This window comes from Tetrao urogallus (genome assembly GCF_951394365.1).
Source record: "Tetrao urogallus genome assembly, chromosome: 35".
Taxonomy (NCBI): Eukaryota; Metazoa; Chordata; class Aves; order Galliformes; family Phasianidae; genus Tetrao; species Tetrao urogallus.
Genome location: NC_136848.1, coordinates 317688 through 340134, shown reverse-complemented (window position 1 = coordinate 340134; position 22447 = coordinate 317688). Strand labels below are relative to the sequence as shown.

Sequence of the window (22447 nt, the reverse complement as noted above, 5' to 3'; positions counted from 1 at the left end):
AGCTCAGTGATGGGAGCCCTGTGCCATCTGCTGGCCCAACCCCTGCTGCAAGGTCTGCAGGGAGAAGGGAATCCCCATCACGCAGCCTAGCAGAAAATAGGCTTTTTAACTTTAAGTCTATCAGCCATTTTTCAGCTGAAAGGTTGCACTGACCCCACAGCAGCTGTGCAGAACGCTCCATGCCTCCTCAACTGCTGAGCAGGTGGGGAATGCAGGCACTGAATAAGCACAGTTCTTGGCCAGGGCTGTGCAATGACCAGCACAACCATATGCACCAAACAGCACATAGCAGATGCCGAGGCACTCGCAGAACTCTGCCATTGCCCCCCTCCTTTCCCTGGAGGAGAGTTCAGACCAATGCAGTAGCAGCAAGCAGCACAGCAGCATAGCACAGAGGAGTAGATTCCATAGGATCCATAAAAGCACAGCAAAAACTGAAAGTGCCCTATTGCTATGCACCTCACAGAAGCTTCACCTGCACTCCCACACCAACAAGAAAAGTAATTGCAATTAACAGGAGAAAGGTTTCGAGCATCCAGCCAGGACTCAGATATGGTTCAGTTCACGCATGTTCAGTTTTCACCTTAGCTACTCAGGTTCAGCCCTTGAAATGTCCCCACCCTCAGGCACTGCTTGCAGCATTTCCAAGCTCTGCGTTTCCTGGTGGTGCTGCTCAGCACTTCGGGGGTTCAGAGTCCCCTTTGTAGCCTGAGTCTCCTTGGACACAAGTCCAGACCTTTGTACTGCCTTTCCACGTGTGATGAAGGACCCAGAGCCTGCTGCCTGCCTGCTTTTTTGAGACAGTACCTCTGGTCATACAGAGGTTATTTCTTCCTGCAGACCATGCTGTACCTCCCATAGGTTACTGCAATGACAAAAACTAGCAAAAATGAAGATGAAGGCCAGGGCTCAGAAGCAGAGGATTGCCAATAGCAGCAGCAGACTGCTGAGTGCAAAGGAAGAGAGGCAGAAAAAGCAGCTCCCTGGGGTAGGGGCACTGTGTGTGCCCTGCTGCAAGCCCCTCCCAGCCCTGCACGGGCACTTGAAGGCTTTAAAGTGTTTTTTCAAACTCGGGAAACGTCTGGGCCAATAAACCAGGATTTCCTTTCCATCAGCTCCGAGCATTTGATCACCATTCTTCCATTGAACACCACCATTGCCAGCCAAGGACCGTTTCCAAGCGCTCTCCAAAGCTCTGTGCGTTTTTCATCTCTGCATCTCACTGCAGCTCTTTTGCTTTTCCTTCCCACTGTTTATCTCTCGCAGCACTGAGCCTTGCTTGGACTTCCTGTTTGGTTCTGTGGCTCGTAGCTTTCTCGTTTGCTGTTATTTTTGACTTCCATCCAAGCTTTGTATGATATTAATAGCCACTTCACAGAGTCATTGCCATCCTCAAACCAGCCCTAATATTAGCAAAAGAGCCAAGAAGCAGAGTCCCTGAGGGATTCCAGCTCCCATTTTCTCCTCCATGGCATCACTGCTGCCCACAGCTCAGCCCCCAGCCCAGGGAGCCAAAAGCAATAAACGAATCCATCACCCAACCCCCAGAGCCACACAGTGGGGCTGTGGGAGCAGCGGTGTGGAGTTGGCCACACAAGAGGTGGAGGATGAGCTGCGGCTCAGGTTTATCCAGGCTGAGAAGTGATGCAGTCCTGAATGCAGCAAGAGACGGAGAAACGCCTTGTGAGAGAGAAATGATTCTATGGAAGTGCTTGGAAAGAACGTGCTCACATGATGATTCAGGAATTAGAACTTACTGAGTGTCCACCTGGTGCCTCAACAGCCTCGTCAAGATCATCACTTACCACCAGTCTGGTTACAGCAGTGATAACAGTATCCAAACTTCTCCTTTTCTATTAAGGGCTGCAAAGAACAGGAAAAACAATCTGCCCCTTTCCTCTGATGAATTCTCCTCCCTTCCTTTGCATTGCTACAGTGACTCATCAGCATCCTGAGGTCTTTTGAGGGAGAAAATAAGAAGCTGATGATGGTTTTTGGCTCCTTTGTGCCAAGAGGAACACGATGCCAAGGTTCATGATTTCTCCCTTCTCATTTTAGGGTTTAACTGGGGCTCTATTTACGTACTTTTAATGCCTTCCATACTCGATTCCTTCTGCACACAGCTGCAATCCCACATTACGTTCACTATACATCACGTTTTTCCTTTTCTGTTTGTTTTGACCACTAAGACCAATTTTTGTCACTTGCCCAAGCTGTTATTTAATGAGTGGTAACAAATCATCAGCAAGCTGCAAGCAGCCCTGGGCCATCCTCTGCACACTGCCCACAGACCACAGTACCTGCTCCTTCAGGGAACACACCACATTTATCACAGGCACAGTCACCATACCCCACAGTTAAATAAAACCACACAAATTCAGCTGCTGAAATGCATTAGGTAACAGCCACCCAGCTGCTAAGCAGTTGTGGTTTGAGACAAACAAGCTAAACAAACTAGAGCAAAGTTTCAGGCAGGTCTGAACAGCCCCAGCCACAAACCAGCCTGATCAGCCCAGCACCAAGGGCTCAGAGTCTGTGGCCCCTTTTAATGATAACAGCAGTGTCACTCATGGCAGGATACAGGACTGCAGGATGTATTCCTCTTCTGTCACCTCAGCCCTGTTGCTTTCTAAAAGCTGTAATGCTAACAAAGTCACCTCCTGGGAGGAATCCAGGGTGAGTCCCAATCCTGCTGCTCTGAGCACAGGGTTTTCTTCAGCGTTTATTCAGACCCCAGACCTACTTTGAGAAGGGAAGGCAGCAGAGTCAAGGCGAGCAGAGCAGGATGCTTTATTCTGGTTTAAGCTGCACCTCAGCATTGCCAGAGCAACGCAGCACAAGAACCTTCTGTAACACTGCCCAGGCAATAGCTAAAATGCCACAGTACAGCTGAAGTGTTCAACAGAGTACAGAATCACAGCTCACAAGGAATATTGCAATTTACTCCGCTGCTGTGTGGGTTAAGATAGTTTTCCAGAGCTCTGTAAAATCACATTTCATTAACTTCTGTACATTCACCCTAAGTTGCTTCCTGCGCAGTACTGTGCAAGTTCATTGCTCTCTGTTTGGAGAAACAGGTACTCCTAAAATCAAGGGTGTTTTAAAATCATCCTTTAACGTTATCTAGAGAAAGTCCTCTGCAAAAGTCTCCCCTGGTGAATCCAAGACAAATGCAGCACTGCCACCCTGAGGATGAGAGGCTGCACCACCACAATGCTTCAGGCATCAGGCAGAGAACAACGTGCTGCTGAGAAGCAGCGGGGAGTTCAATAATCTATATTAATACTTGGAATAGGACTTGTATTTATTTTCTTCACCAATGCTAAAAGCAGGTAGTAAAAATCCAGCACTGTGCAATATATTAATAACAATCCCATTGAAAGTCTTACTTAGGCTGAAAGAGAAAAGGAAAATGAGATTATTTCACAAGCTGCCGAGGAGAGGAGCTGCTGCACTCGTGTATATTGGTGTGCAAATCCTAGGAGGACATCTACTCCCAGGTCCATTTCATTTCAGCACGGGAGAGGCAAAGAATCTGCCTTGACGCCTCAGCTGGGTTGCTGACTTGCTTTTGTTCACAGATCTGGTTCAAGAGAAGTTGAGAAGGTGAGGTTTGAGTTTCGGATACAGACATCCAACAGCCTCCCTTTCCCAGGAAACTTCACTCAAGTTCTACCCACCTCCCAGGGAAAAAAAAAGAACAACCAAAAAGCCCACTTCCACACCTTCACCCTTCCATAAGACAATGCTCATTAACCATTATGCAGCTTGCACTGTTACTACACCACTGATTAAGGCAAATAGATCCAGTAGTAAATCCAAGCTGCTCCCAGAATTGTGTCCAAAAGTCTATTTTACTTCCTCTTGAACACCCAAACCACCTGCAGCCATCAAAACATTTCCATATGGCACCCAGAGGAACTTACCTGGGGGTCATGCTGAAGGTGGAGAGGACCTTTTGGCACAGGGAGCTGGAGGACAGCCTCCTGTACATCTGCCTCTCTGGAGTAGTGAGGGGTTCAAATATGCACTCTATAATAAAAAAAAAAAAAAAAAGAGGCAGTGAAGTGAGCAGCATGAGGACAGCTGAGTTTTCATTGCTATGCAAGCAACATCTGACATTTCCCAGCGTCTGTCAGAGATACCAGATTTGTCTAGTATTTTCTGGCATGCATTCTTTCCCTCTCCCTCCCTGCAGCATGCAGGAATGGCTAATTCCAACACTCTCACAAGCAGCTTTGATTGAGGATCATTGTTTTCCATACAGAAGCCGCACAGCCAGTAGAGCAGCATCCAGCTATTACCTTTAACATCTGGTGTCTGTGGAGTGGAGTAGGCATTGGTGTTCTCAATTACATGTGCTGGGTCCACGTTTTCTTGCTCCACCATCATCAGCTGGCTCCAGTATTCCATAGGCAGCAGCAGAAGCCGCTCCATTACCTACAGAAACACCAGAAACACCGTGAGCATCCAACATCAGGAACTGCACGCAGCCCTGACATGCAGACACTGGGCAGGCATCGCCTCAGCTCCCAAGGCAGGATTCTTTAATGCAGTCCATTTACCCACAGCAGCTCTTCCTGCTCACCTACCTTGGGCTGCCGCTTTGTGTCCTGCAGGAGCGTCATCGGGTCAGGATCAGGCACTGCATGAGCAACTATCGTGGGGCCAAAGACTTTGGCCAGGTTGGTGATGTCCATTTTGGTGTCAGGGCTCTGAGCCACTCTGTTTTTAAAACAAAGAAAAGGAGTTTCTCCCTTTATCTCTTACTTAATGCTCCTGGCCCAAGACTTTTCACTCACAGGCAGCAACAGGAGACTATCAGAGAACACACCAGTGGCAATAAGCTCCTTCCTGAACTATCACTCCTTCTGAACATACCTCTGCAGATGAACCATGAGAAAAGCCAGGGTGTCCCTATTGGCCCGAGGAAGCTCCCCAACTGCTTGGTACATAGCAGCCACACTGTTGTCCTCATCTGAGATTTCTGAGGGGAAAAAAAATTAAAGAACAAAAGTTTACATCTCAGAAAGCAGTTCTAGAGACACAGCTGTAGTATTCCCCTCACAGTAAGAGCTAGCCTGAGAAAAACCAGGAACCCTAAGCATTCCAGTAGTTCTATATCCTGGTCAAGCACTAGAATGTAACAGAATCATCATAGAATGCCTTAGATTGCCACCCCCTAAATCAGCCCCACCCAGCCTGGCGCTGAGCACCTCCAGGGATGCAGCACTCACACTTCTCCAGGCAGCACCTTCTGAATTAAGAATTCTCTCCTCACATCTCACCTAAACCTCCCTTCTTAGTTTAAAACCACCCCCCTCTTGTCTTACCGCTATCTGACCGTAAAAAGTTGCTCTCCCTCCTAGTTAAAAGGTCCCCTCCTGTTTTGGAAAGAACTTGAATTTCTTTCCTCTTTTGCTGTGCTATTTTGGAATTTCTCCCCAGCAGCCTGAGTATCCGCAGCAGAGCTGCAGTAGGAGCAGCAAGGTCTGCCAGCTCACGTGTGAGATAAACCTGTCATTAAGCCTTTGAAAAATGTGGGTGTCACTTTCTGTCTCCTTACCTGCAGCTTCCATAAAAGTCTTGTTTAATCTAAAAGTGAGAAGGGGTTCTTTCAGGTTGCGCAGAAAGTCTTTCAGGAGGCCGCAGATGGCGTGGATATCATCCACATGACTGAGCAAGGGGATATTTTTTGATCTGAGAAACTTCTCTTTCAGTTCTCTCACTGTCTTGTCACAGCCAGATATCCGGTAAAGGCCCTTCTGTCAGCAGAAAGCATTGCATAGAGGCAGAATATCAGTGCACAAAGCCTGCCTTCTTCTGTTCCCACTTCTTCCCCACACCTGAGCACTCAGCACAGCCACGGCTGCTCAGTCTCCCACTGAGCAGTGCTGCACACACCATTAACAAGAGACATTTGGGGTGACTGTCTGCTTCCCCAGCATCCCAAACCCATTTCACCAGCACTCTCTCACCCCTCATTTTTACCTCATGGAGGCCTCTCTGCTCGATCTCGTTAACACAGTGCACTATGATGGAAGGGATCATTGGAGGAGCAGAAGGGACAAAGTCCATTAACGTACCCTAAAGGACAGAAGAGCAGCAACAGAAAAAAGTACTCAAGTCTTCATGACACAGAAAATATTTTCCCAAGGAATTCACAGCAAGATTTAGGCTCAAGAACAAGCCTTGTTTCTTGTTCACCAGCCCTGAGCAGCACTACACCCATCAGCACACTGCTGCAAGATCGCCCACGCTGAGCTGCTACACACACACACACACAACATAACACCACTGCAACAAGACATCCCCACCAACCAGCCCTGGTTACTGAACAGAACTTCAGCAAGTTGGTTTGTTTTTTTTATGATGCAGCTCTGAGCAATGGGAGCTCTTCTGCAGCAAGGCAGACTTGTTGGAGCTTAAGCACATCCCAGCTCCAGCCAAGCATTTACCCGTTTGGGTCAGCAGCCATGCATTGCCCCAGACTTACCTCCCCAATTTTGACAGGAGGTCCTGTCAAGGTGGGGATGCAGGGAAGAGGACAGCGATCCCGACACTCTGGATGACTGACCACATGGCAGTCTCTGCACTTCAGAGAGATTTTTCCAAATTTCACTCTTTTTCCACAAGGAACACATGACTCTGGCTTGATAACCTAATGATTCAGAGCATACAGACAGGAAGAAATTAGTGCCTTGTAGTAACTCAGCTTAAACTGGATAACCAGGCAGATAACAGGCACGGTGAATACTGACTTGGGATGCAATGGCTGGTTGTTTCTTATCAATTAGCTTGCTATTAGACACATTTAATGAAAGTAGATACTTTCCAAGTTCCTGCCTGCAAACCTACCGTCTTTGAGACAAAGTCATGCAGCCTCACTCCCCCGCTGCTCTGTGGGGTGCCAGAACCATTACTCTCTGGTTTGAATTCCACCTGCTTAGAGCCTAAGCTTGTTTCACTGCTCCAAGGCTGCAAAGGACCTAGAAAACAGAAGAGGAGTGTCGACTAGATGGGAACTGTTCCCTTGTGCATCCCTTGCTAGAGAAAACATGCTACAAATCAGAGGCAGCAGCTTAAGTTGTGGAGTGTAGGAAACTGCAATGACAGGACATCCTCCAGCTAAGCAGTGATTTAGGACAACAGGCTGACACCTACCACTCTTCCTCTGGCTTCTCAGGCCGTAAGGCACAGTCTGGATGGTAGAGATGGCTTCGATAGGACCACCATCACCAGGAACCATGAGAGTCGTCTTTGCCACTATGGATTCATTTCCCTGTAGCAAGAAGGATGTTGTTAGTGACAGCAGTGCTGACGGGACAAGGATTTAAGTCTGCTGGCCTTGGAAACAGGTATGCACTGTGGCCAACTGCTATAAGCACACACGAAGCCAGCTGGGACCACCATACCTGGTCTGCTGTGGAGCCAATCGATCGGATTTTCTTCTCAGGAGCTGGTGGGCCTTCAGCAAACTGCCTGGAAGAGCGCTGAAAAGACACAGTAATTTAGTCTAAAAGGCAGGTAACACTATTAACTTAGTGATATAGAAGTTCAGCACAACTAGAGAAGCAGAACAGCCGACTGCACACACTGCAGCAGCATTAAGTTCTCCATGGTATCAGCTGCCCATCAGAAAGTAGAAGAGTATCAGGAGGCCTCAACATACAGCTCCTTCAAATAGTTCCCCTGGCCAGCTCTATACTCCACCATTATCAATCTAGAGTGGAAATTTTCTCCTGTGTAGAACGGAAAGATTAACTTCCAACAGGAAGCTTCCCTGCACTGTTAGCTGCTCATAATTCCTAAATACTCTCTTACAAACTCAAGTTCATAACAAGATAGCTGAAACTCCACTCATTGTGCCCTGTGGAAAAACAGCATCAGAAATAACTTTCACACCAATTCTACACAGTAAGTCTGAGTTATATTAGAATCACACCCATCAGGATTTGTGACTAGCAGCTACCCGTCACAGGTGGCTGTGAGATGACAGGTGGTGCCAGTTAATGCTAACAATGGGACCTGCCTGAAGGGAAAAAATTGAACATACCCTCTTCTCTCTCCTCTTCAGTCTGACAGCTTTCACCGCAGAGGAATCCCAGTCCTGTGGAAAACAGTCAGCACTGGTCAGCTCGGTGTAAACACCGCGCCTCCTCTGGTCCCCACTTTCATTAAGTTTTACCCAATAGCACACCAGAGAAATGCAGATCAGCTCTACCAGTTTAATACCGTAGTAATCTAAACACAAGAGGTCTCTGGAGATCACCCCACAGGTTTAAGATTTCATAGTTTAGAACTTGGAATTACATTACCAGTGAATCATCAGTCTTGTCAAAGCTGATGTCTGACAGAATTGAGCCAGATTCATCTATTGTAGACAGTCTAAAAACCAAGAATTAGAAGAAGCATGCATCAGTTCAGCTTGCAGGCAGCTGTGGTTGCTCCCAAAGCAGCCTTACACAAAAGAGCTCAATTTCAAACTGGAATAAAAGTGAAACTGTTGATATGGATGCAGCATGTATTAAAGACACACACAGCTAGACCAATACCTGTCACGCCGTTCAGACAAAACCATTTTGCCTACCTCTTGTTGCCTGAACCTCCGACAGAAACCTGTGGTCTGTTAAGAAAGGCAAGGGCAGACTTCTGTTCTTCACTTAGCTGAATGCTCCCAGATGCATCACACATGAGCAGCTCTCGAATCAGTTGTATTTGCCTCTCCTGAAAAGAGAGAGAATATCAGAAGCCATTTAACTACATGAACCAATCTCAGCTATTTGAGACACCACAGATAGGCTCTCAGAAGTTGCTAAGAGCAAGTCCAGCACTTAGGCTGTTGATGCCTGCAAAGCCCAGACTCTGCCAGGCAATAGCAGCTCAACTCCAAACAGCAGCCCTTTGCCTTCCAGGCCAAAGCAGAAAGCCATCACAAGGAAACAAACCTCCTTCTCAGCAATTTTTTATTCCCCCTCATTTTGTTTGTTTTTTTTTTCCCCCTCCAGTCCTTATTTCCCATGGATAATTGCAGCTTAACCACCTTCTCTCCACATTAACTGGAGCTAACCAGTAACAAAAGAAACACTCACCAGCTTCTCACAGTCTGCTTCAGCTTTTTGCCTGCGTTTGATCTCTACATCCACTTGATTGCGAGCGTGTTTCAGCTTCACATCCAAAGCACTACGCTCAGCTTCACTTTTCATCACAAGGTCTTTGTACCTACCAAGCTCCTGCTCAGTTTTCTGCCACTTTCTTCGAAAGTCTTCAAAGTTCTTTGCCAACTGAATGAATTCTGGAGAAAAGGCACATACATCACTCAGACTAAGAGAGGAGATGCAGCAGCTCTCCTATCACTGAGAGCAGGTTTCTGTTAATTAAATAAAATCTCTATTAACTGAAGCGTGGAGAGGCTGGCCTTGCAGCAAACCCTGCTATACTCCAGATGTTCCCAAGATCTCACACCCTTTTCAGACCAAATCCCAGTATCAGCATCAAGCAGAAGATAGCTCATGTGAGACCATGGCAAAGCCAGCTTGCTTTCATCCTGCAACTTTCTATTTCTCAACAATAGGAAAAGAAATAACCCTCAAATCTGATTGCCTGTAAGAGTGTTGTTACCCAAAGCCTCATCAAAGGATCCTTCAATAACAGCTAATGATGTTTGCAGCAAGAATATAAACACACAGATGCTGCTCGCTGACACCAAACTTACGGTATTCGTTTCCTTCACTTAAAACTTCAGCCTGGCGTATGAGCTGGTCACACAAATTCCACAGATTCCTCATCGTGGTATCCATCCTCCTGCCAAGAAAACAGAACTAAATGAACACCTCCAGGTGAAAAATGCATTAGCAGCCCAAAGAAGAGAGAATCCCATACAGATTTCTCTTTTCTTTTGGCAAGATGTAAAAGCTGCCCCAAAAAAAGGCTTATGCTTTATGAAAAGACCTGCATCTAAACTCTTAAGAAGCAAAGACACTCAGCCTTCCAGAACTCAGCATTAGAGCAGCACAGCTCTTCAAACAGCCTGCAGGGCATTACAGAGGAGGCAAAAGAAGGAATCACAAACCATTTCCTTTCTGCAAGGCTGCAGGACGTGGCTCGGGCCCACTTTGGTGCTATGTAGGCCACCAGAATTCTGTAAGCATTCAGAGCTTCACGAGGTAAAAATAGAAGCAGCGTTCTGAGGAATTTCAATACCGTGTTAAATTTAGCCGCATTTTAAGTTACAGCTCCTGCTGCAAACGGCCTTGGAAACGCAGGCAGTCAGGAAAATTCCTTCAAACAGCAAAAACAACGGCATAAACAGGAGCAGTGAAGAGGAAAGTCTCGAACTCAGCAGCACAGAACGCAGTTCCTTAATAGAGAAAGGGCACTCGGGACAGCCTTGGTTAATGAATGAGCAGGGTGGCTGGGAGAAGAGCCAACAGGGGCAGAAGGCCCAGTTACAGACCCACAGCCAGGGGTTTTCAGCTCGGAAAAGTGAAGCTTCTACAGTGCAAAGGGCGCTTCCATAACCCAGCAGCACCGCAACGTGCCCGCAGCTCCACACGGAGCCTCACAGCCGCCTCCCGGGGCACAGAGAGCCGGAAAGCCCTGAGGTAAAGGGCGGGAAAGCCCTGAGGTAACGCTGCACGTACCGGGAAGCGACCCGACTTTCCCTCCGCCCGGCACTAAGGCCCCACCGAGCCTCCTCCGTCAGAAAACGGAGCCCCGCGGACCCCCCCCCTCAGCCCAAGACCCTGCCGATCCCCCCAGTCCGACACCAGAACCCCGCGGACCCCAACCCCGGCCCGGTTTCCCCCATTCACTCACGGCGCTCGAGCTCCCACTCCAACAGCCGGCCTCAACCGCCCCGCGATTCGGTTTGAATCCCCGCCGCCAGCCAATCCCAGGAAGCTCTCCACCCTCCCGGTTTCTGATTGGTTCTTCTCGTTGTGAGTCTGAAGTCAAGCCGGCGCCATGTTTGTTAAGGGCAAGGCTGTTCCGCGCGGCTGATTGCGGGGCTGCCGGGTGATGAAGCCGACCAGGCGCCATCGTTACTATTGGCAGCTGCTTCTAGCCTGCGCTGCTTAGCAACAGAGCAGGCGGGGGATGGCGGCGGGGACTGAACCCCCAACCCTTGGGCTGCTCCTTCTGCAGCGACCCCGAGCGCAGCCATTGGCAGCAGAGGGGTATTTTGGAGGAAAAAAAAAATCTGTTCTCAGGCCAAACCCCGTGACTGTGACTTTATGCTACACCAATGGCACAAAGCATGGCAGGGCTCCGAGCCCACGGTGCATTTGTTTTGCAGAGTGACATCAGACGCTCAATGAGCCCCAGAGCTGTTTCTGAGAACTGAAGCTTTCCAGGAGGCCGTTTGCCCCTTGAGAAGAATGATGGCCTTTTGTCTTCCATCTGAGCCAACCGCCCCACGGGCCAAAAGGCAAAGCCCCATTTCGTGCCTCCTCCATTTACAGAACTTTAACGCAAATAAAACGCAAACCAAAACCCAACAATTACAAGAAATGGAATCACATCATTGTAAAATAACAGTGCACTTTAATCTTTGAAACCTGAAACAAAACAGCGGGTAATTGAAGAATGGATATTAGCAATTAGAAAGCGGAACTAAATGCTTGAAATTGCTAAGTGGGAAAGCAAGTTCATAAAGCAGATTGCTCTCAAAGATCCAGATGCTTCGTCAGGACTGTGTTATTTGGGCTATATAGTCTGCTTTAACTTAATAATTAATTCATAATAGGTTTCAAAAAGCTTTAAGGTTCCCTGAAGAGTAAACAGCAAGGAGGTATCGAGAGGAACAGTGGTCAGAATTATCCACATTTACGGAAGAACTGAGGCCTGGAGGAGAAATGCCTCATCCTCTGCGCCAATGGCAAAGCAAAACGAAGATGCCAGCCTTGATATTTCATCTTGTGGCACAAAGCAAATCATCCAGAACCCCAATTTGCCCCAGTCTAGAAAACAAATCCAGGGTTGGTTGTTAGGGCTGGACCTGCTGAGAGCCTCTGGTACACCCACAAAGCATTTTGTACCCCCATTTCTGGGGAGATTTAGTGATTTCAGCTGCAGCCCTGGGCCTCCTGCAGCTCCTGCCCATAATTAAATCTTCTAAGCTAAGACATCTCTGTTGGCTGAATGTATTTATAGGTAGGTGAGTTGTTTTAGTGTCATTCTGAAGAGCTGAAGTGGCTTTTGCTCATAAGCAAATTCTCCCTCTTCTCAGTAGTCACCTGCAGTCTGATACAGGCTGGTTTGTTTAGCAATAGGGACCAGTGCATTCGTTTAAGGAGCAATATATTGGTTTAGCAAAAGGAATCAATGAGTGCTAAATCCAAAATTTTCCATTTCCAATTTGCTTGGTGTGTGAACAGCTTTGTTTTCTCTTAATTCTGCCTCTCAGAGCACTAGAGTCATAATAAACTGCTGATCTTTGTACTTCACCAGGGGTAAGGACATTTTCCTTGGATTTCACACGTTATTGTTTTGGAAGTTGCTCATCATGGCCTAACGAGCGTGAGAAATTGGCCAAATTGGGGAAAAACAGCTCAAGGTCAGCCAAAAAGGCTCAGTGATGAAACTGATGGTGGAAAAATGGGGAGAAAGCAAGTGGGTGTATGACCACCCTAGGTAGTAGAATACGTATGCCAATGGCATACATAGGTATGTCCTAACTGTTAAAATGTAGAACCTGAGCTCTGAGAGATTTGGTTGTCAGGTCATCCGGTCCATATGGTGAGGAATAAAGGAATGTCGCTTTCTAACACCGTATCGCATCTGGAGTTTTCTTCCCAGATTTTGGATGACAAGCCTTTTGCCAATAAAAAGGCGTATCATTTTATGTAATGGCCCACATGGCACTTGTAGTGAGCTGCCACATTAGGCAGTGTGTTTTTCAGCCTGATGCACATTCCATTTCCTCCATGCAATTTCAGACATCGTGTCTCCAACTCTTCCTCTAAAACCAGTGAGGGTCTGAAGGACATTGGGAACTGAATCCCCCATAGGAGCTCCTCCAGGAATCTCTTTGTGAACAACGATGCTCTGCTGTGGCCAACAGGACAGACAAGCAGGTTGTGGGGAGCTCAGTAAGATTTCCCTTTCCTCTTCCATGGCAAATCTATGGTGAGAGCAGGCAGGCCAGATGCACCCTTCCCATCTCACTTTATTTCAAAGCAGAAGACAAGGCACGAGGATTGAGGGCCTTTATTGCAAAGCAATTATACTCTCTTTTGTTTGTGTCAAGTATGGGGGGAGAAGCCTTGAAACGTCTCATCTGGGAAACCGTTAATAGAATTTATGCTAATTTGATGATTCCGGCGATTACTGGCGGAAGCACTCCACATTTTCAGGCAGCTGAAATTCTCCTCGAGCTCCTCCTGCAATCTCACTCGGTTTGGTTGCTCGCCCGTTCTCATCCAGATACTGGATTCTTGCTTGCTGGGAGATGCCTGGGATGTTTGGGCACAGAAGTGCCTCCATCCTTCGGGTGCAGGATGCAGAGGGAGTTGCCCCAGCACAGCACCATGTTAGCAAGCAGCCCTGCAGCAACAAACCTTCCCCACCAGCCTCGACTTCTGGTGGAGCTTCGCACAAATCTCTCTGCCTGGCTCCTGCCTAATTAACTCCGGAATTGCAAACCCATTTGTGCAGCTTTGTGCTTAGGGGAAGCCTTTATTAAGTTCTTCTTAATCCAAAACCAGTTAGAGCGCGCTGGTCTTCATGAGCAGTCATCCAAAGAAAGAAAAACCACCCCAAAAAAAGCAGAGCTTGAAACTTTCAGCCAGCAATCTTTCTCTAGGGGAAAACAAAAAGCGGAACAAATTATCTTAGGTGCATTTCTCTTGATTCAGCACTGATGTCAGAATTCGGGCATTCAGTGGCATTCGGAGAACACCCGGCAGGCTGAGCAGGGAGGGCAGCCTGGGTTCAGCTGGAGGCAGCCGGACATTTTTGGGTATGGATTCCTAATTTTTCACAGCTTGCCCGAGCCGCAGGCCGGCAGATGGCATCACGCTCATGTTGTTGGGTGATAGCAGGCTTTGCCACCACTCAGCTGTGCAAAATATTGCTCGGCGCTTTGCCCGTGCAGCCTGCAAGGAGCGTGCCAAAGGAGCAGAGCTTGCACCATGAAGCCAAAGCAGCCAGGCTTGCTTGTGGTCGTCCGCCTGTGCAATTCCTCCAGCAGTGACCAGCAATGGGGTAAAGAGCACTTGGATGAGATCAGAACAATCTGGTGCCTGCAGCAGCACGCAGCCCATCCCTTCTGCAATGGTGCATCGATGGCGGTGGAGGAGGCACGGCCTAATCTTGAACTCGTTAAAAAACAATGGGAGTCTTTTTATTGCCTTCATCTGGCTTTTAATGAATGACCTCTTGTCGCCAGGAGCTACGTGTGATGACAAAGGGTCTTTGTGGGCCGATATTTATGATTTCATTTAAGCCGGGGAGTAAGCTAAAGGGAGAGGGCTGGGAAATAAGAGCTGAGCTGATGCTTCCTGCTTTAAACTCAAGGGATCTTTATCTGGAGTTTTTGTATTAATCCAGTTGTCATCTCTTAAATATTTGAGCAACTCACAGCCACGAATTGGCAGAACACAAAGGTCACGGCTCGGTGACACAGCAGGGAAGGACTCTCCCAGTCCCCACACATTTCTTCAGTCCTTAGGTTAAGATGGGAGGAAGGATTTGCGTTTTCCTAGCCTCCCCCGCCCCCGAATTGCATACACATGGAGCACGCCAAGCCCTGCTGTGAGTGTGCAACCCACTGGTGTGCAGCCCCAGGCTCAGCACAGCCACCGGGTCCCAACCTCCTCGCACCGCTACTCTCCAGCGCTGATAAACGTGCGCCTTTTCCCTGGACGGGGTTCAGCGATGGATTAAGCAGCTGGGAGTCTGGAGGAGAGCGCGGCCCCTCTCTTTTGCCATGCAAACAGAGAAAATTAATCTTCCAGCTTCCTCTGATATTTGGGCTAAATTACAAGCTGGGAGCGGAGATAAAGGACGGGCGAAAGGAAGGCACAGGTACAGCGGAGAGCCAGGCTGCTTGGCACAGGCCCTTGTCCGTGCAGATAACAGCTCTCCTCCCTGTGTCATGCATAATTCACCAGCACTGCCTCCCTCTGTCCTGGTCATCCCTTTCTGTTTTCTCTCCTCCAGAAACCGGCAGCTTCCCTGTCCACGTAAACGCGTGCATCTCATCCAGGCTACGTGTGGATGCAGGAAGGAGAGTAAGCACAGGTGTGTGCCCAGAAACACAGCAGCGACGTGCAGACCTCAGCTGTAGCAGCACAATGCTCTGCTGGTTTGGGAGACACCGACACCAACACAGCCAAACCATCACAGCACATCAGCTTCTGCAGGAGGCTAAAGGGGGATTTCATCTGCCCATCACGTTTCAGCTCTGGTAACCGAGCTATTTCCCTAAATCGCTCTGATGTTATAGTTGAGTAGAGGTTACTTCCTTTGGGATACCACCCCCAGCATTAACAGGCACCAACTGCATTCATTTGGTCGATCATCCGGCGGCTGCTCTGTACCTTTTTTTTTTTGTTTGACAGAATTGTGCCACACAGAGCAGGAAAGCCATGGAGATTTTCCATTGCCTCCGATAGCTTCTTTCCCAGAACAAAGCAGAAATAACCCTGGTCACTCCCAGCCAAACAGCCAGCATAGACACCTGCTTAATTATTTTTGCTTTGTAAATGAAAGCAGTGCCATGAGTTTAATAACTACTGCTTAGGAATAATTGGGGCGATTATTGTATGGCCCAGGGGGAAAATTGCAGCTTGTTATCTCCGGGGAGTAGCATTAGGATCCAGAAGATAATCAGAGGGTTATTTGTTGCACTTTAGATGGTATTTCTTATGGAGTTAGGAGTGACAAAGCTCACATTATTAGAGCACCTCCGAAGTAGGGAACCCAGACACCTGTAAGCTCACCAGCATCCAAAGCTGTCCCTGCAGCAGGACAGCAGGCACTCACATCAGGGAAGCCACACTGGAGCTCAAACACCTCCAGATCTGTGTCACTCACCTCTTTTATTCTGTAATTTATTTTCTTAAAGCAGACAACACTTGGAATAGCAGCACGTCAGGCTGCTGAAGAGGATGCAGAAAGGGGAAGATGCTACCAAGTAGATCTGTGCGCAGCCACAAGCTTCCTTGGGACTTTCCCCACCCACCCCAGTTGATGGCATTTGCCTGTCCTCTCACCTACAGCAATAAATCTGGGTTCAGCAGCAATGCTCACACAGCACCACAGCACCAGGACTGGTGCTTGCATAGCTCCAGCACTGTGGATCCTTCCTTATGAACACCAGGATTGCTCCCCACTGCACAACCCAGCACCTCTCATTGGTGTCAGACATTTTGTGCATCGCCAGGGAGCAGCTTTTAGCTCTGAAATCACCTGGAGGGTTACAGGAATGGGGGGAGAGTTCCAGCAAACCCATATGCAGCAGGAGGGCAAAACGCAGCTCCTGGTGATGCCTCCCAACATCAGTCCTTCTCTTGGCATCCAAACTGCATTCATCCAGGCTGGCTGCAGCTGTGCAAAGAGGATTTTTAGCAAGGCTGAGCCCAGCCAAAGCGCTCAGAGCTCTATTCTCTAGGTTTGCTGCACAGGAGCATCCCCACATTCTGCATGACACTGGTGAACAGGATCCTGCCAGCCTCAGGAGAGCAGTGAGCCACAGCTCTGCTATCGATCCCCCGATCAATGACAATTCAAGGCCTGGAAATGACAGTCCTCAATTCCCACCCAAGGCTGTGCAAGGAGAGGAGGGAGCTCCATCGGAGTCTGAGCGCTAACCTGAAGCTGGAGTGGAGATGGGAAGAGGCTCTCTTGCGGCAGGTGGGTTGTTTAACAAATTGGACACATAACAAGACAAAAGGCACCGAGGAAGGAGATCTGTCGGGACCGGACCTTTATCTCCGGCACGCTGGCAGCCAAATCTTTGTGCAATATTTATCAAGGGTAAGCGGGCAGGAGAGCTGGCAGCTGATACAGAAGTGAGGAATTAAAGCCTCTCATTGCCATCCTTATCTGTGGGGCAGACATGCCAAGGGAGGGGTATGTGGGAGCTGCGAGGCAGCCCAGGGCAATCAAGCTGGAAACCATTTGTGGACTTAACCTTATTTGCTCAGCTGATGGGAGCAGAGTGGAAGCACTGAGGGCAAATCAACATGGCTGTATCCCCGGGAGGCACTCGTGGCATTGCACAGCTGGAGGGGGACGTGGCAAATCTGCCCCAAACGCATCTGTGCGATTCCGATTAAAATTCACTTTTAAACCAGGGAGTTTGGGAGCTGCTCTTCTTTCTCTCCCAGCTTTGTTCAGCAGTAAGACAAAAGCAAAAGATGCTGTGCCCTCGGGTGTGCTCGCATCTCCAAAGTCAGAGGCAGGAGTGCCTTGTGAGTGGCAGACACTGCATGGCACTCTGCAGCTGCCCCATGAATGCACCAGGAAAGCTGCAGGGGAAGTGACAGATCCCTCAATCCCTGCAGAGCTCTAAGACTGAGTTTCTGCACACCCGGTTCCCCCAGCTCCTGTGGCCACGGATGGCAAGCAGAGGGCTGCTTCATCTCCTGGGAATCCCCAGCTCTCACATAACACGGTGGTAATTAACTCACTTATTGGCTTTGCTTCTGCTGAGCTTGCATGTTCAAGATGGGCTCCATCTGCTCCATGCACAGGCTTGGTGGTCAGGGGCTGGGTAGCAAACAGCCCCCCCCTCCATTTAAAACAAGAGAAGAAAACAGTGTCATCTCCAGAAGCAGGGGACAATGACAGGCCATGGCAGGGACCAGCAGCTGCCCTCCAGGTGCCATGAACCAACCTTGTGCCAAGCAGTGTCCTCACTGGAGCCACCACCACCATTGCATCATTTTAGGGGATTTGCATCTCTCCATTTAGTTTGTCTTCAAGGCAAATATGAGCACAAGAAGCCAAATGGGAGCTCATTTCTGAAGATGCTGAACAGCTGCTTGGAAGCCAACGAGCTGATCCATAAACCTGGGGGATACAGACCCACACCCCCTCCCTGCACAACCCATTTCCTCCCAGAGCAATGGTTTTGGGGCACTGTGCTGAGCAGCAGCAGCAGCAGCAGCAGCAGCAGCAGAAAGCTGTCAGCCGCAGCCCTTCCCTGCAGGCTCCCACAAACCCTCCCCAGGTCGCTCCGGAGCTGTAAGCAGCAAATCTCAGCTCCGCCGCCGGCAAAGCGGCTCACGGGCACGTGGTGCTCCCTGGTCCCCCTGCACCCATTGCACCGCCTTTGTGTCCTCAGCCTTTGAGCAGTGCAAAGAAAAACGCTCGTAGCAACATCACTTTCATTTGTTTGCCAGCATTCGGGGAGCGGAGGAGCTCTGCTCCCATCGGTGCTGTTTGGAGGATGCTGGCGTGCCGGCAGCGTTAACTCTTCAGTTCCTGTGCAATCTATTGGAGCGTGGTGCTTGCCTTCTCCATCACAGCTCTGTGCTGCTGGCGTGCAGCAGTTGGGGGGTCCATCTCCCCTCCCATCTACCCTCAGCATTTCCTTAACGAGATGAGTTTTGTTGTGGCTGCAACCGGTGTCAGGGAGAATAAGGGAAGATGTGATCTGCACGGGCACTGTGGCAGTCACAAGGGCATGGGGACAAAGAGCCACTAGCAAAGCTGTGGACAAGTGGTATTGGAAAAGCAGGGCAGCACTGGAGGAAGCAGGCTGGGTCTGCACCCAGGGAGGAGCTGGGGGGTCCCACTATCCTGCACACACCCCATGTTTCACCTCTGTGCACACACACAGCTACTGCTGGTACCCACTTGTGGTCTGGGGCTGCAGTGATGTCCTGAGCACATCCACAGGAGTTATGGCATGGCTGCTGACAGTATGGGGTGTTCCTACTTGTGTTGCTCCAGAACAGCTTTTGATGGGGAAATCATAGCAACAAAGAGGGTGAGGAGCCGGGAGGGACAGCCTCAAGCAGTGCTGCAGGACTGCAGGCAACCACACATCCCCTGTTCAACACGGAACCATACAAAATGAGATCAATGGGCCTCAGTCTCATGTTTCCAGATGCGGATCCATTCTGAGCATGTTCAGAGCCTCTGGTCCAGGGGAACAGCCCCCATACTGTACATATCCCAGAGGAAGAGGCCTCTCTGGACATAGAATAAAACAAGTGAGGATGATAGGAGGTAGCCAAGGTGGAGATGGTGCACAGGGAAAGCGTTCCAGGACGGTCCTTGCACAGTGGTTTTGCATCACCTCACACTAATTGTTCAGGTGAATGAGGCTGCACGTTCAGCTCAGCAACTTTGCACAGCGTTTCCATCCTCTTCCAGCCTGCAACGTGTCGGCCACAGCTCTGGAAAGCTGCAGCTGATCGATCACAAGATATCCAGAATGGCAGAAAAGCAGTGAGAGCCTTGAAGGGATCAGAAGAAAAACACAGCAAAGCCAGAGCAGGCAAAGGGCACCCGGATCTGAGGGCAATGAGCAGCAAAATGAGGGGGGAATCCCAAATGTGATTTTTTACATACCCCAGGTATGTGATGCAGGTGCAATACAGATGCAGGTGCATGGCTCGTCCCGAGGTTGCCAGCAAAGGCTTCACGTGCAGAAGATGGCCCTGGGGAGTTATACTCTACCCTTTGGGGTCAGATCCCACAGTCCCAGGCACAGCCCCAAGCACCTCCAGGTCCCTGTGCTGGTTGTTAAGCGACTCAGCCTCCTTATCCCAAGGGCGGTGCTGAAGGTTTAAATAGGAAGATATCAAAATATAAGATAATTGTTGAGAAAGATGAATAGGGGGGAGGGGAAGAAAAAAAAAACCATCAGCATGGAGGAACTCTTGTCTAATTTCTCACCCACGCAGAGCACAGCGATATTAGTGCCTTCAACTCTGGTACGTAAAAGCTTTCATGGCTTTATTACCGGCTCCCCGAACAGCTTGTCCTTTTAATAAGCCAAGGCCTCCAGATAGCAGCTCTGCCTATGGGAGATCCCATCAGGACGTAGTTAATCCAGGCAGAAATAGCACAGAGCATCGCTGCGCTCGCCGGGCTGAGGAAGTCCTCACCTGGGGGGAGGACAGGGTTAAAATCCACCCTTAAATCCAAGCAGGAGAGAGGAGGGAGCGCAGGGGAGCTGCCACCATTCACCAACACTGCTGGGTGTCCTCGCTTTCCCCTCCAGCCCTGCTGCCAGCTTTGGCCACGGAGGCCTTTAATTATCCAAACTGCTGCCCCTCACCGAATTAAATGCCGCTGAGGATGACTCAGTGTTTAATGGACTGGCTGCTCCTCGCGCCGAGAGAGCCAAGCGGGTGCGAGCAGGAGCACGGCATGGCATAAATCAACACTGCACAGGGGTGAATGACCCCAGCTGGGAGCTGCCTGCGGGGATTGCATCTTCCTCAGGGTAACCCCAGCACAGCTCTGCAAGCAGCAGCTCCAGGTGTGCACCCCGACCCTTTTCAGCTGTGCTGCTCAGGCAATGGGGACGCGCTGAATTCGGGCATCCCTCAGCATCACCGAACAGTGCATGCTTGGGCCTCATTTCTGAGGATTTAGATGTGGGTATTTCCGATGGAAAGGTCTCTGAAATGGGCAGATGTGGTTGAAATAACAGGAGCAATTGAGTGCCAAGAGAAGAAATGTGAGGTTTATCCCTGCTGCCATCTGCCCAAGCCATGATGGCAACACCAGAGGTCGACAAGGAGCAGCTCTGCTCACATCCTTGTTAGTCCCTCTGAAGCTTTGCCTTTCAGTAGATAATTAACAGTGTGCTCAGCAATTAGGAAGCCCTGGAGCTCCACCAAGACCTCTGTGCAGGCACAGATGCTGCTAGTGGTTCAAAGGTGGAACAAAGCAATGCCAACCAATCCCAATGAGGATGGGGAGAAGTGGTGCCCATCCCCATGCAGATGGAACAGCCCCAAGGCTTGGAGCAGTGGCAGAGCATGGAGCAAGCAATGGCATCATCTCACTGCAGAGCAGTCAACGCCACAGCGCTGCTTCCAATGCCTTGGAGCAAGGTCTCCATGGCAAGCCATATTTTAAATCAAACTCCCACTTTAAATACATGGAGATTGAAGGGCTGGTCACCCCAAGGGTGTTTCCACCCCAGGAAAGCAAGCAGCAGCATCCAGCTTCTCCAGCTCACGTGGTGTTTAATAGACTGCTAGGAATTAAATTGCCTCCCATGGCACAGCTGGGTGGCAGGTGTAGATAAAGAAGCAATTTGCCTGATCCAAGGGAGCAATAGAAGGGAGCAGCCCGGTCCTATGGGGAGGGAGAGCATCGCTTACCCAGCTTTGCCCTGGGAGAGATTTTGCCCTGGGGATGCTCTTCCAAGAAACAGAATGGAAGTTTTTTTCCGTAACAAAGATCTGCATGGTGGAATGGAGACAAGCATTGCTTGGAAGTGGAAAAAAACCTACGAGGTTGGAGCCAGCCCTCAGCCCCAGTTCACAAGGTGTACTCCAGACACCCCCGCTGGAAGCTGCGCTGGGAGGCTCAGCAGTGCAGCACCTTCCCTTGATTACATTTTTCCTGCTAATTAGATCAGTGAGCACAGCTGACGCACAGCCAGCCGAGGGGAGCTCAGCATCCACAAGAGCTGAGCAGCCCCTACAAAAGGATGCAGCCACAGCAGCTTTCCCCCTTCACGCCCACTGTGCTCAGCTCCCAGCCCCGACCTCCTTCAAGCCTTCGTGTCTGCTGTCTTGCTGCTATCAATTAACGCCTGGGGCTAATCGTTAACTCCTCACCAGTCCCACAGCCCTGGGTCGGCCTCCCTGCCTCTCTCAGCAGGAAACCAACTCAGTCGTCACGTGGCTCTCCCAAAAAATAACACGGAAATGCTCGTGCTCCCCACGCTCCACTCCTCTCCAAGGATGCAGCTGCATCCTTCCTGGCTGGGGGCCAGCGGTGAGGAAGTTTCCTCCCGCTGTTCACCTCCTCCCCAGCTCCTGCAGGAGGTGGCCCTGGAACATTTGGGGGCCCCGTCAGCCCCCCCAGGAAATGCAATTTCCATTTGGAGGTGCAGAGCAGCTTTGCTGGGGTTTCTGACATGGTGGAAAGCAAAGGTTTGCAAGAGCATCTACGTGTGGTGCGCCTGCTCCAACCTGAAACCCCATCGCTGCCACTGCCGGTGCATTTACTGTCAATAAAACCACTGCAGAGAATGAGCTGTCATCTGGAAAAAAAAAAAAAAACAGGGTGTGGGAGAAACAACCCCTTTGTAAAGGTTCTGATCCCTTAGACAAGGGGCTCATCCTTCACCGGGTTTCCACTGGCAGCCCCAGTGGAGAGGAGGCTGTCAGGAGGAGGTGTTGGCCTCATAGCTCACTAACAGGGCAAGTAAGGGGGGCACAGACTCAACCCAACCCATTTCTGTCCCTGTAGGGGTGATGTCCCTATAGGGACCCACAGCAAAGCAGCAGATTTCTGCTCCAGC

General features: G+C 49.7%; 1 protein-coding gene across 1 annotated transcript; it reads right to left on the bottom strand.

The window, feature by feature from the left end:
- Nucleotides 1-3507: 3507 nt before the first annotated feature.
- On the bottom strand, nucleotides 3508-9800 carry RACGAP1 (Rac GTPase activating protein 1; the record flags this gene model as incomplete). Its single annotated transcript, XM_079547940.1, has 16 exons — nucleotides 3508-3583; nucleotides 3927-4032; nucleotides 4305-4440; nucleotides 4593-4725; nucleotides 4882-4987; nucleotides 5567-5765; nucleotides 5992-6087; nucleotides 6497-6661; nucleotides 6859-6989; nucleotides 7165-7282; nucleotides 7416-7493; nucleotides 8057-8110; nucleotides 8319-8388; nucleotides 8591-8727; nucleotides 9093-9295; nucleotides 9716-9800. 16 exons carry the CDS (start codon nucleotides 9798-9800, stop codon nucleotides 3508-3510), a joined length of 1893 nt encoding a protein of 630 aa, XP_079404066.1.
- Between the last annotated feature and the right edge of the window lie 12647 nt (nucleotides 9801-22447).